This window comes from Ornithodoros turicata, chromosome 2 (assembly GCF_037126465.1).
Source record: "Ornithodoros turicata isolate Travis chromosome 2, ASM3712646v1, whole genome shotgun sequence".
NCBI lineage: Eukaryota > Metazoa > Arthropoda > Arachnida > Ixodida > Argasidae > Ornithodoros > Ornithodoros turicata.
Genome location: NC_088202.1, coordinates 110,431,054 through 110,444,688, shown reverse-complemented (window position 1 = coordinate 110,444,688; position 13,635 = coordinate 110,431,054). Strand labels below are relative to the sequence as shown.

The 13,635-nt window shown below is 45.5% G+C and overlaps 2 protein-coding genes across 2 annotated transcripts in view; one reads left to right on the top strand and one right to left on the bottom strand.

The window, feature by feature from the left end:
* Nucleotides 1-7,730, bottom strand: part of LOC135385953 (putative defense protein) — a 39,731-nt gene extending 32,001 nt beyond the window's left edge. The window contains exon 1 of the mRNA XM_064615605.1: nucleotides 7,691-7,730. The gene's annotated coding sequence lies outside the window, so the exon portion shown is untranslated. The remainder of the gene's footprint in view (nucleotides 1-7,690) is intronic.
* LOC135385952 (angiotensin-converting enzyme-related protein-like) lies at nucleotides 1,597-12,176 on the top strand. Its single transcript, XM_064615603.1, has 6 exons — nucleotides 1,597-1,831; nucleotides 2,995-3,182; nucleotides 3,257-3,416; nucleotides 9,220-9,318; nucleotides 10,527-10,649; nucleotides 11,785-12,176. Exons 1-6 carry the CDS (start codon nucleotides 1,623-1,625, stop codon nucleotides 11,945-11,947), a joined length of 942 nt encoding a protein of 313 aa, XP_064471673.1. The 5' UTR covers nucleotides 1,597-1,622; the 3' UTR covers nucleotides 11,948-12,176.
* Nucleotides 12,177-13,635: the final 1,459 nt, after the last annotated feature.

Here is a 13,635-nt window from a genome sequence, read left to right as displayed (position 1 = left end):
GGTTATAATATGGAAGTTTCTTTTATGGACTTTTTTCATCATTTGCGATGTGGTAACACATATTTTTTTTACGGTGAGATTGGCTTGGCTGATTTTCGGTGGAATCACCCAGCTTCCTAGTTGCTTTCGTGTCGACAAAAGAGTAAAAACAGATATTATCATCATCATCATCATCATTATAATAATAATTATTATTACCGTTATATTATCATTGTGCGATTTTTAACAAGCTGGTCATCATTTTTATGAACGTGTTACCAGGTACACGTTTATGCTGTTTTCCACGAGTTGTAAGGACTACTGTAGTAAAGGCCCATAACGCGATCTTCCTAATTTAGTTGTTGTTGTAGTTCTATAATAAAGCGCACAAACACCTTATTCAGTTGGAAATCAACTATGCAAAGGAAAATTAACATGATCGCTCGGGACACGCACGTCGGAACACGGATTTTTTAAACGCATTTGGCTTCGGTACAGGAGTATAAGACTAACAAATTAAGCCTCACTGTCCTCTTTTTTTTTCTTATTTTCTTATAAACGAACAAACTAACTAACCATAACTGGCATGAGCCATTTTGATGAGACAGTGGAGAGAAACAAAGATCTGGATGGACACCTATTTGTGGTGGTGGTGGTGATAGGGCTTGCCGTTGTCGGCCTCACGTATGTGGGCAACGTCACGACTCACGCCCTGGGGGAATGTGCGTCCTGGGCCGACTTCTAAGGGAACTGTGCCGACATATATCTGAAAGCGTCTGAGGAAAACCCAGGAAAAACCCCAGCACAACCGGCACCGGGATTCGAACCCGGGTACCTCCCAGTCTCGACGTGACATGGCCAGCGCGCTAACCACTGAGCCACGGGAGCTGGTAAATTTGTGTAGTTACACTACATTGAGAAAATGCAAGGGAATAGCCAAAATCGGAGGTGGTACAAGTGGAGGAAAACGCAAACTTGAAGCTGCTGGCGTCGCGGTATAAGAAGACACAGTCTCTTCTTGTACCATGACCCTTGCATGACCTATATGATGTTGGATTCCGATTAGGTTCACGTCTTGTAGAAGACTTCATAGGTATGTCGCATTTGAACTCGTTAAAATTTTATCCGTACTCTATCGCTACAGCTGGTGCGAATTTATAGTTGATCGAGAAATTATGGGAACACAGTTCTTATTGTTCTGCGTCAGGTTCGTCCAAGGCGTCGGCTCCGCGACGTTTCATTCCCATTGATTCTGTACTCTAAAATATAAACCCTTTGTAGGATATCGTGACCTCACAGACAACTGGAATGAAGGCATGGAAACAGAAATTGAATCTTTGAAGCTGTGGGAGAAAGTGAAACCACTGTACAAGCAACTGCACGCTTACGTTAGAGGCGCGCTGGTAAGGGCATATGGTAATCAGACGGTTCATCCCTCGTCGCCGCTGCCAGTCCATTTATTAGGTAATATATTAGTCATTCCCCCTTATTTTTCTATAGCCTCCATCCTAATTACGAATACCCCCCCCCCCCCCCCGCAAATTACGCATTGTCAGGCGATGTTGCACTTATAACAACGGTTGTTATCGTATGGAACAGGCAACGTGTATGGAGAAATGTGGACCAACATTGCTGACGTCGTGATGCCTGGGTGTGGAACCACTTGTTCTAGCCAACATCGGATGCCGCCAGTGGAAGTAGTGAAAAAAGCCGAGTTGTACTTCCGTTCGCTGGGTTTTCCCGCTCTAATGCCGCACTTCTGGGAGCGGTCAATTTTCTCACGTCCGTTCAATAGAACCAACCTTGACTGCCATGCTTCAGCATACGACTTCGGCAATGGAAGAGACTACAGGTAGGGGTAACTTCACGCTTTTTATTTCTTCTTTTCCTAACAAGTAGAGCTCTATAGCGCTGTGGTTAACGCAACCTATACCGGCAATCGAGATGTGCGCGATTCAAATTATTTCATTTATTTCGACTACGACCTATGTTTGGCTTTCTCGACGACTGCAGTATTTCAATCTGTCATGTTCAGGCACCTGGAGGCTTTGTTCGTCTGTTTGCGTGTTTCAGCTTAACAACACCTACTTTCCATCAGGTAGAGCTGTATTCGTAAAAGCGTAGACCCTTGCAAGACATGTTTTAAACTTCAATTAGTAAAATTAATTTTAAAGTCAAGTCGCTATACATCTGAGGCTGGAAGGACATTCCCGAACGCGTCATGCTAATGCGTCAGTTTTGTATTGCCAACTGTAGGATGGGACAAGCGTAAGCTTTCAGTTTTAATGCGCAGTTTAATTAAAGTTTAAGTGTCTTCGTGTCTGTAGAGACGTTTTGTTTTTCCTGCTATACTCATGTTAAGCGCACAGATTACATACTGTCTGGTTCCCAGGATGCACACCTGTGCAGATCAGTCAGCCCAACAGGGATACGCACTAGCATATTATGCTTCAAGCAGGAACATCGTAGATGGTGAATGAGGACAACATCTCGAATGGTACGAGTCATGTGCATACAGCATGGTGCAGCGCACCTTGCGTACTTTGCTTACCAGAGTAGTTGGCCTCCCCAGCTATAGATTCAAGTCTCCCGCTTATGACCGGCAGAGATACTGCGATCGAAGTTCCCAGAGTGGTCACAACAAAACCAGCGGTGCCCAATCCTATAGTGTTGTCTGAGCCCGTACCATTGCAATGCAGCTACTTGATTTGGGTTAGTATTTGGACAGCGTGCCTAACAAATGTTAACCCTCTCCAACACATCGATGACTTAGCTCGGGCCGCATCGACCTACCTCACGCGTGTGGCAAAAAAAAAAAAAAAAAAAAGTCGAAGTTTTGCGAGAGATAGGTCTAGGGCATGGTCTAGAGTCAGACCAACGGGTCTTTCACGGCCTCTATGTAGAAGAACTGGGTACCTTCAGTGTTCGCACGTTTCTTTCTTATACATAACACCATTCATAGCTTTCGATGCAGTTTAAGCAAACGACGGCACGTTCTTTCCAACCCCTTAACAGGATTAAGGTTTGCTTAGATGGCTCTCCGACGGACTTCGAGACAGTCTTGCACGAATTGGGTCACGTGCACTACTTCATGGAATACCGACACCGTCCATCCTTGTTGAGGACAGCCCCTTTGGGAGCAATACACGAAGCAATTGGGGACGCCTTCTCACACGGCAAATCTTGCGAAGGACCATCGAAGAGTACGTGTACATCATGTTTGAGTGCTGACAAGAAGGTTAGAAATGCAGTTGTGCAACTTGTCTATGTTCTTCAGGTGAGGACGCTATCGCAACGCCAGTGCACAACCTGCTAAGAGAGGCTCTGCTGAAGATAGTATCCCTTCCTTGGATACTTGCACTAGAAACGTGGAGGTACAGAGTCCTCAGAGGACGGATATCTGTGCAGGACCTCGCTAGTTCCCTGTGGGAACTCAGGTAAAATAATATTATGAGGCAAGCAGCTGCAAAACCAAACCTACCTGATGATGATGATGATGATTGCAGTTTTAATGGCCTGATTATCGTGCTTTGTGTATGCAAATTATAATAACGAGCGAATTGCGTGATTTTTCACTTTTTTATATTTTTGTCGCATTCGTGTTAACACAGCATTTTTTAGCGGAAATGCTCTTTCACGTACGTTCGTTGCAGTAGCATAGCCACGAGGGGGCTTGGGGGGTGCTCGAGCCCCCTCTACCTGCCACGGGCAGACTCACGAAAATCGTGCAAATCCGAGGATAAAAAAATAGTGGTCTCCCGATACAACGAGGAGTAGAGCGATAACAATCATTGAACGATTACGAAAATGCGGGTTAATTTTAAATTGCGCGTTATGGTTTGTAGATGTAAAAGTAGGAGCAGAGCTGCAATTTTTTATTATGTAATGCTCGAGAGGATAACGCGCTGCGGGGTTTAGCACATAACCATCTCGCAATGTAGTCGCCCGATGTGAAAGTGAAGGAACCCCGAGCCCGCAGTTGGTCCCTCAATGAGTTTGAAGGTCGCACAACACGACAATCGGCCTCCTTCCGCCTGCATATCCTCTTAGGGTCGCAAACGAGCTCGCTGCGCGGGAAGGTTTTTTTTTTTTTTTTCTGTTGTTGTCGTTGTTGTCTTGTACACAGGACCTGTGCTCTTATCGGCGCAGACCACAGGAATTTTTGAGGTGGTAGCGCAATAAAGCTGTCGCAATAAATTATGAGGGGGGGAGGGGGGGAGGAGCATAGCCAGATTTTTTTTTTTTTTTTAGGAAAGGGGGCTAGGACCTCCATGGGGCTGGGGTGTGGAGGTGGCACAAAAAAAAATCGTGCTCATCATTTACGAGGCAAAATGGTGATCGCCAGCCGGTGGTGACCACATTTCTTGAGTGCTTCAGCGAATCAACCTGAGCCGCCGTGAAGAAATGGCGCCAAACATACAAGGTGGTACGCATTCAACCCCCTTCGCTACGCCCCTGGATGGGGGTGGGGGAGCTCCAGTGTGACGATCACGCTTTTGCTCCACGTTATTAACTTTCTAACTGCGTAATCCGGTGCCCTATTCGATCCTGCGTAATCCGATATCGGAGAATAATCCTGTAAACAGAAAGATCGTACACCTTAACCTGCTCAAGAGACGCGGTACTGAGCTGCCATGTGCACTCTAAATAATTTTACACCTCAAAGAGCGTAAAAGAACATGTGCATGGCGCACACCTTTTAAGGTGTAACGGAACACCCTCAAGAAATCAAGGGTGTAATTGTGTGGAAGGGTGTAATGTAACCTGCAAACCATAGAAGAAGCAGCTGGAAATTATTACAGCTTCACTGCGAAAGTATAGTGTTTCTAGTTTTTACAGAAGCCACATGCTTGGTACTTTGGAGTGTCATTGTGGCTATCTTGGCATCACTCTTCGATCACAGCCATGCAAAATATTCTTTAAAAGGCCAATAATATACTTTTCTCACACTGAACTTGTAATACTTTCCAGGTATACGACTCAGCTGTACCCCATGTGACGCAAAAATACGACGTTGCGGACACATGTTGCACAGCACACACATGTTATAGGTGATTGATGGGGGTATATGCGGGCATCATACATATAAGGCACAATCACGGGAACTGAATGGTTATGCTTTTATTAGGTTGACATTAGGCCATGCAGCATACATATCCTACATTACGTAGGCGAAAAGCTATACAAACGTATCACTTAATACAGCTTTATCACATAGTCCTCTAACCTTGAGGGGTTATATGACACTGTACTAAATGTTGAGTAACTGGGCATTTGGTCTTTATATCACAACTTGTATCACAAGCTTAAGTTTTGAGTACCAAAAGCACTCCAACACCGCACAGAAACAGAAATACATTTAGCCTGTGTAATGGAGCCTGTCCCACCTCCAAATACACCCTTTGTTGCACCCTGATCACACCCTCTTGACAGTGTCTCATAAAAGGGTGTAATCCACCGTAGTTACACCCTCGAAAATTTTCAAGCCAAGCTTCTAGGGTGTAAAATAGGTGTAATACGTGAGAATACACCAATTTTACACCTTTAAATGTGTGAAAATATTTAGAGTGATGCGTACTCGTCTACTCTTTTTCTCTTCTAACATTTACGCCTTATTCTTTTTCCTAGGGACCCGGGTTTTGTACTACTTCTTGGCATATTCGGGGAGTGTTTTTCTTTTTTTGGGGGGGTGGGAGGGGGTTCGTCTTTATTTTTTACACAGTAATAACCAAAATTCGGTGAAAAAGCGACGGCTGTGAAATGGTATACAGTCAAACTCCTTTACAACGAAACTCAGGGGACTGCAAAAACAATTCGCAGTAAAGGTATTTTCGTTAAAAAGGATGTCCATTATTGGACCTATAGGGCTCCAGCGGGACAGCAAAAAAATTTGCTGTATTGGTATTTTCGCTAAAAAGGTGTTCGCTATAAAGGAGTTTGACTGTACAACAACTTTATTTAATGATGGTGAATGGGAAGCTTCATCGTCAGGGGCGAAGTGTTCTACAAAAAGAATGAGAACCTGCCTTTAAAAACGTTTATTGTTATGTGGCAGAACTCGCAGACAACGACATATGTACATGTACTATGATCACCTGACCACTTGAACTTCTCGAAATTCCAGACAGCTCTTTCGCTGGCGTCCCATCTTAGTGCCTGAGTTGCAGCAGCCATACCTGCCCCGGCCAACAGATTAAAAAAGCGGCCAACAAATTTTAAAAAAAAGCCACGCCGTGCCATCAGCAGACCCGGAGTATTCTCATAAATGCGCTTGCATGCGGGGTTCGCGACGCTTTCGGTGCATCACACAACCTCGCTTTCACGCCTGCTTTAACTTGTGCACGAGGGCCAAAATCTGTGTCGTGAGGTCCACCCACTGCCACTAAAGACCACAGCGTCTGCGTCTATCGCGGCATACACGGACGCCCCGCCTTCACGGTGCACAGCGCAGTGGTGTCTTCTCGAATTAGAGCGGACGCCAAAAACCTAAGAAAACCGTTTCACGTGCGTTGTCGGTAAGCGAAGCATGCAGCTGTGCAAGATTGCAGTTACGCAGCATGCCGTTGTGCAAGACTTTTTGGCCCAGAGACTAGAACTCACTCTGAATGTATAGCTCCAATAAAATGTCACTGTATCATTTTGGCTAACGTTCATGCGCTGAGATCGGAAGACGTCTTGCATTGCGACGAGCGAAACCGGCGGCAGGGGAGGGGGGGCGTGACGGGGTCGTCTATATTTTTATGGGCCGCGGGGCGGCGAAGTTTGGAACTACTGCAGTACAGAATTAAAACATGCTTATTTCGTATTATAAATCAACCCCGCCCAAAATCTCAGTAGGCAAAATATGAATGCCGTCAGTGAAATCGACCCGCTTCCACGAATTTCGAAAGAACCCGCAAAACTTCGTAGTTTCAGAATCTCCAAGAGTCCGCGGTAACATCACCGCGAACTCTGGCGTCTGTTTCCTAGCAACGGCGCGAGCACCTTCCCGGTCACCGTTGTTTGCTACACGCAAGGAGGAAGGAAAACTAAGGAGGGAACACCTCTGTTCCTTTCCGAATCGCGAGACTGTAGTTGAAGTGACGCCATATAGTGCACGGCATGAGCAAGTCATATCGATCAGGTGACCAGAGACAACCAATCTGCGGTGAGACGTTGCCACAACTGGGACAAACAATTCAGCTGCCGGCGTAGATGGCCTAGACCAGCACAGATACGAGATACTAGCAATAAGATTAAGCCGACGGACAAGTGATGCGATAAATTTTGTAGCAGTGTCGCTGCACGCTGTCAACTTTTACAAGAAACCATTACGTTGAAAATTTGGCTGGGGAAAGGAATCAAGAGCTGCGCGAGCTCCAACGGAATGAAATCCGACAATGATTGTTTGTTTGTTTCTTTGTAAGGAAAAAAAGAGAGCAGAAATTGAACTCGTCTCCCGACTTGTTCTGCTACTCGTTAGGCAAATTCTCACCCCAACCCCAAAAAACTACTTCTCAGGTGCTCTACACAATGGTCTTGTTGGCGTTTTCTATTCAATGCCGTTTAATTTGGATCAAGAATCTACCTTTTGTCTGCACTGCAGTGCTGACAGTAACATGTTCCATGCACCCCGGAAAGTACAAAGAGCGAGCTGGGAGAGCAGAATTGTGTGTCCCAGTTGTTTCTCTCGCCCAAACTTCCGGAATCGCGCAGAATGACGTCACACTACCTTCTTAGCTTTCCTTCTTCGTTGGCTCCACGTGGGGCTGGGCGGGTTCTCTGCCCCACACCATGCCCACGCTGGAAGTCTGACAGCAATCGACCATGGAGAAGCAATGTTGCCGGACGCGTGGCAGATTGCACACCCTATGACGTTGTACTTCGAAGAAGAAAAAAGAGCGAGAAATTAATTTAATGATACTTGCGTTCACATAAAAAAACAGAAAGAAAGAAACAATATTTTGGGAGAATACAGTGTGATACACGTGGACTGCAATAGCACAGATTCGGAAGGATTCTGAAGACACGAGATAAAAATTTACCCAACACGGCTTCTATCTTGATTGTTTACCCATAGGGATTTGGAGGTTCTTGGTTGTAACTTTGGGTTGCGATGTTGAATCGGTTTGAAATTTACCACAATGAAACGTACCAGTTAGAGGTCCACGCGGACACAGGAATTTCCCACCTGCATTCAGTAATTGTTGAGTACGGCGCACCGTCATGGGTAAACTTTTATAGGTAGCTATATCCTGTAGTTCTTAGACGGACTTTAAATGCGATGGAAAACAAAAGTTGCTTCCTTTCCTCCCTCGCATTTAAAGGCAACAGGGAAAGCGGGCTTATAGCGGAACGACAAAAATGACCACCAACTCTGCGGTTGTTTCCGAGGGCCATATTGACTCGGTCCTTTTCCTGAAAACGGTAATGGCGTCAACGCACCAAAAGGAACACATGTTATGAGTCTCGTCCCGTCGACTTCATGTGTCGTCTGCGTCTTTATCCCAAACTCAGGGTTATGTCCTCTACAAGTAACATGCAGTTAGCTGCAGTTAGCATGGAGTTAGCTTGCGTTCTTTTACTATGTTCTACCTTCTACGGACACATGTTGTCGTGGTGCCGAACTTCAATCCTTTATAATTAAAAGGGTCACTGGTCAAAATTAACAGCACAACGCCCGGAGGTTACTAGAGTTGCCATATGAGGCCCTCATTTATCGTAAAAAGGTATTTCCTTGGTTTGTAAAATTCTATCCATAGTAAGCGCAGACTTCTTCTTTTTTTAAGACGCTATGACAATACCACAGATGCCGTTGTAGTTGAGTCATACGGCCAGACGGATATCCTCAAGAAGAAAGTATGCATGTACTAGATTACTGATTACCTAAAATTAATTAATTAACTCTTTAGTTCGGAGCTCTCGAGCAAAAGTGAGCGCGCATAATAGGAGACAACCCTCGTTGATAGCCATTCTATTTTTAGAAATTCCTGAAACGAGCACGTACCTTTAAATAGGCATCGTCGAATTTTGTTACGCAAATGAGCCGATACCTCAACCGGCTGGATCAGGCTCTCAGGGAGGACAGTGTTTAGTCCACGTCAGAGGGCCATGTGCTTTGGAGCGGCACAGATAAGCTCGCGACGGGAAAGGCATAGAAATTCCGTTGTAGTTGATCCACGGCTGTGGAGACAAATTCAGCTGTCAGCTACATTTCTGTGATGTTGCGCATATTTATTTGGTACTTATATGGCTACGCAGGCGGAAGTTTCAAGGTATTGCTCCCCCTAACTCCGAAGCAAGAGGGTACTTCGACATTGGCGGAAAATATCACGTGGCCAACTTTATGCCTTACATGAGGTGAGTATGGAAATATTAGACGTCCGCTAGCTTTATCAGCATGTTGAGGGAGGCCATTATATAGTCGTGTTTTTTGTGTGTGTTTTTCTTCTCAAAGGTTCTCTTCGAGTAGTGTTGTCACAAGCGCAGGTTAACAGATCCAAAATGACATTTGTGAATGTCCATTGCACAGTACACCAAGGGATGTATTACCAAGGGATCGTCACTTTGGAATTTTGGAACTCACACGCAACAACTGCAGTGCGCTGCACTGTCATAGTACACTGCGAAGATCTTTTGCAGATTATGTGCGTTCTTGATTTCCATCAGGTCAAAGGAGTTTCCCCGTCTTATTTATCTGTTCCACTCAAGAATGTGATGCATACAGCAGTGTAAGTGGCACATAGGGGCGGGGTTAAGAAGTCGAAGGTCATATGACTGAGATTAAAGTTACCTGCATATGATACAAGGTTGATACGTGATTCTTGGAATGAGCGATAAGAAACCACATTCTTTAACAACTTGTTTCTCGACTGTTTCCTCTCGTTTTCCTTTCGTGCGAAGAGGAAGAAGGGTGTGGTCAAGGAGAGAAAGATTAAGTGTTCATACATTTGACAGTACGAATGATAAGCAGGGTTTACATGGACTCAACAGGAGCGGGTCGAGTTGGTTTATCGCAGCAAATCCTCTCCCATCAGGCGTGGCCGCGTGGTCGTCCCATCAGAGACCAATCTTCTAGAGAGGATTGATGTAAGGAGGTGCGATAAGTAAACTCGACCCGTTTCTGCAGTTTCTGTCGGGTTCATGTAACCGCAGCTAAGTACGAGAGTTTTCAATCTGCGGGAGGGGACCTGGGCACAACTCCCCCACCCACCCCCTGCCCTTTCATACACAGAGGTAGGGCAGGGTGTCCGGAATTCCGTGTTGGGACGTTCTGAGGCAGTTTCTTTTTTTTTTTTTTTTTTTTAGAGATTTTCGTGTTCACTCGCATGAAACTCGCGATTCTTAAGGTATCCCCCGAAACGTTCATCTTGAGTGTCAGCTGGGGAGACTTCTCGGAGGGGCCTGGCACCCCCTGGGAAAGTTCCGGGGGGAGGGGGGGCTCATGCTCCCAAGCTCCCCCGCAGTCGGCGCCTATGGTACAGATTATGCAAATATCACGCAACATCGCCATCTGCCTGAACACCTTTTCTTTCATACGTGTGTGTCTAACAATTTGCTCACCTCAGGTACTTCTTCGCTCGATTGCTCGAGTACCAATTCCTCCAGTCTATGTGTACCATGGGGGATCCGGAAGCCTCGCTTCATAATTGTTGCTTTCTAGAAAAAGAAGCGTCCGGCAGAAGTATCAGGTTTGTGTGTGCAAAAGCATTCTGTACTATGTTTCGACTTTTACGTAAAGCACTAAAGAGCTAACTTCGCCCATGGTTATGTTGGCTATTTGACGAGTTTTACAGCGAACGGACTAAAGAGCAAATAGAAAATCGACATCGCGAATACCAAAATTCATCCGGCTCCTGCATCACTGCAGGCGTCTCGGCACGTGAGGCAGGGCGGGAGAGGTCACGTGCATACGAGAACCAACGGAAACGGCTTTCGCTCCTCTCGATACGCATACTCCTCTCCTTGTTCTTCAATACCCTGGCGTGCAATACAGTGCATAACAACCCCTTCAAGAGGCTGTGACGCACGACATGCGACTTCTTTTGAACAGCATAACAACGCAGTTCCTGTTGCAAATGTGAAAAGAGTCCGCGTGCGTTTGCAGTAGGGTTGTGGTACTTTAGAGGTGCATGGAAGGACTCGAAAAAAAAAACATACCAGGAGAAGTAGAAATTAGGACCAGAAGCCCTGAAAAAAAAAAAAAAACGCACAAGACGTATGGCAGCAGCGCTCAATAGTGGTGCGCAAGCGAGCTTTCAGTTTCGCGGGTCAGAGATGCTCCTTCCTTACTTCTGCTGCCAGTCTGTGACGTCATGTCAATCGCCCAATAGTGATGCGCGCGCCTTTTTTCTCTCCTTCTCATTGCAGTTAAATTTGGCGCCGCATGTCCCGTGTCTCGACTGGACGCTTTCGCTAGCAGACGATTCTCGGCAGCCAATAAAAAGTGCTGACAGACTTGATGTCACCACACGCCAGGATAGCATGGGCGAAACCGCCGCCGCTGCGCGCATTCTTGTATATTAACTTTCACGGGAAATTCGCACTTCCCAAACGAAATATTTTGTGTGATGGTTCCTGAATGTAGTATAGTCATATCACGCGGTAAAAAAAAAGAGCTAGCAGTGCTTCAACCCTCCTCGTACGGTGAGCGGGGCGCTTGCGAACGGGCACCACCCTCGCAGCTGGACGTCGCGCTTAAGTCGCAGCGAGATGGAGCCTACGGGATCGGGGGCAATTCAGTACATAATTCCCGTATTTCACATATGCTGTTTTTGCATTTGCACAAGTCTCTCCAATTCGTCATTGTTGCTTTTTCTTTTCTAGACACATGATGTCTTATGGAGCAGCAATTCCATGGCGCACTGCTCTGCTGATTGCCACGGGCAGCGAGACCATCGATGTTGAGCCCCTCCTCGAATATTACCAGCCGCTACACGTATGGTTAAAGGCGCAGAATGAGCGTCTAAAGAACCCTGTTGGGTGGTGATCATCATTGTGATGCAAGATCGATCCCGCGAGTCGTGTTCTAGCAACACCTCTTATATAGCACCAGGCCTGCTCCCACGTGACACAGCGTCACACAGGATGTCCTGCTGTGGATGCTGCTATGACATCAATGAAAGAGCGAACAAGAGGAAAGCTACAAGCAGCTTGCAAAGCTCACGCAGGCCTCCGTGAGTTAGGTATAGTGCGCAGGCCTTCTACTATCTAGGAGGTGTTGGTTCTAGTCCAGTTTTTCACGTGACATGACGTAGAACAGAAACAATGAAATCTTATGTGAATGCTTCTTTATTCTCCTGCAAGTCTTGTACATCTGTGGCATGATGTTAAAATAAAATAAAAAAATAGCGGCCTCCTTGCTGCGGCAACAAGGAGTAATGCGCCAGCAATCGTTGTACTACAGTGAGAAAATGCGGGGATAATTTAAAATTGCGCATAATGGCTTGCATTATGCAAATCATTAAGGTGAAATGTAGGAACACAACTGCAATGAGTTATAAACTTATAATGTAATGCTAGAGAGCATAATGGCGGTCGCATCCGGAAACCCATCGGGTGTACCTCGAAATAAAGTGATCGAAATCTACGCTGCAAAATAAACTACTGGCACCTGAGGAAGGACGGACTTCGTCCGAAAGCTTGTTATTTATAGTAAACTAAATTATTTAAATGTTTCAATCTCTTTATATACTTATGTTATTTGACTAACTATAAAATGCACAGTCGCGCGCGGGAAACTGCTAAAAGCGAACGTAGACTAACCAAATAATAAACTAACCAACGTGGTGTCCCGTCGTGTTCGCCCCGCTTAGCCTAACGGCCGCTAAAATTCGGCTTTCATTCGCTAAAACGACTTGGACAGACATCGAAAACCCGTGAATTTGGGTGGTTAAATAGAGATACCGTGTTGTTTAAACATGATATATACCATCTTCGAAGCAATCAGGCATTCTTCTTGATTTTCCTTGTTTCGAGAACGGGAATTTCCAGATTGGGGTTTTCGCAACCGGGAATATCGAGGTCCACACAACCCATCTACATATACCACTTCCGATACCACTGTGTTCGGCCGACAATCTCCCTGGCTATTTTATTTTTTTCGTCCGAAAAGTGTTTCGATATTAAATAAACGAATTTTAAATATCATGCTACAAGATATCAGTATTAACGCTTTAACACACAGGCACAACATTTTAAAGATCTCAACATCCGGCGTCTGTACGTGTCATATATTCCGTCGAATAACGGTCAAACTATGCCACCATATCGCGTGGGATTTTCGATACAGTGGTCAGCGATTCAGGAGGAATAAAATTACATTATAGTTTCGAAATCCACTGGAACGGATGCGACCACACATAACCAAATCGCAACGTACTATATTGCCCGATGTGAAAGTGAAGGAACCGCCGAGCCCGCAGTTGGTCCTTCAACACTCTTAGAAATGAACTTCACCGCATAGCACGATCGTAGCCAACCATCATCTCGAATGATTTCGTTATCTGCCCTGATTTGTTGAAAACGGGAGGCGTACACCTTTTTGTGACAATTATGAACAGCATAAGTGTCACAAAAAGGCGTACGCCTCCCGTTTTCAACAAATCAGGGCATATAACGGTATCACTCGAGATGGTGGTTGGCTAGGAGCGTGCTTTGCGGTGAAGTTCGGTTTTA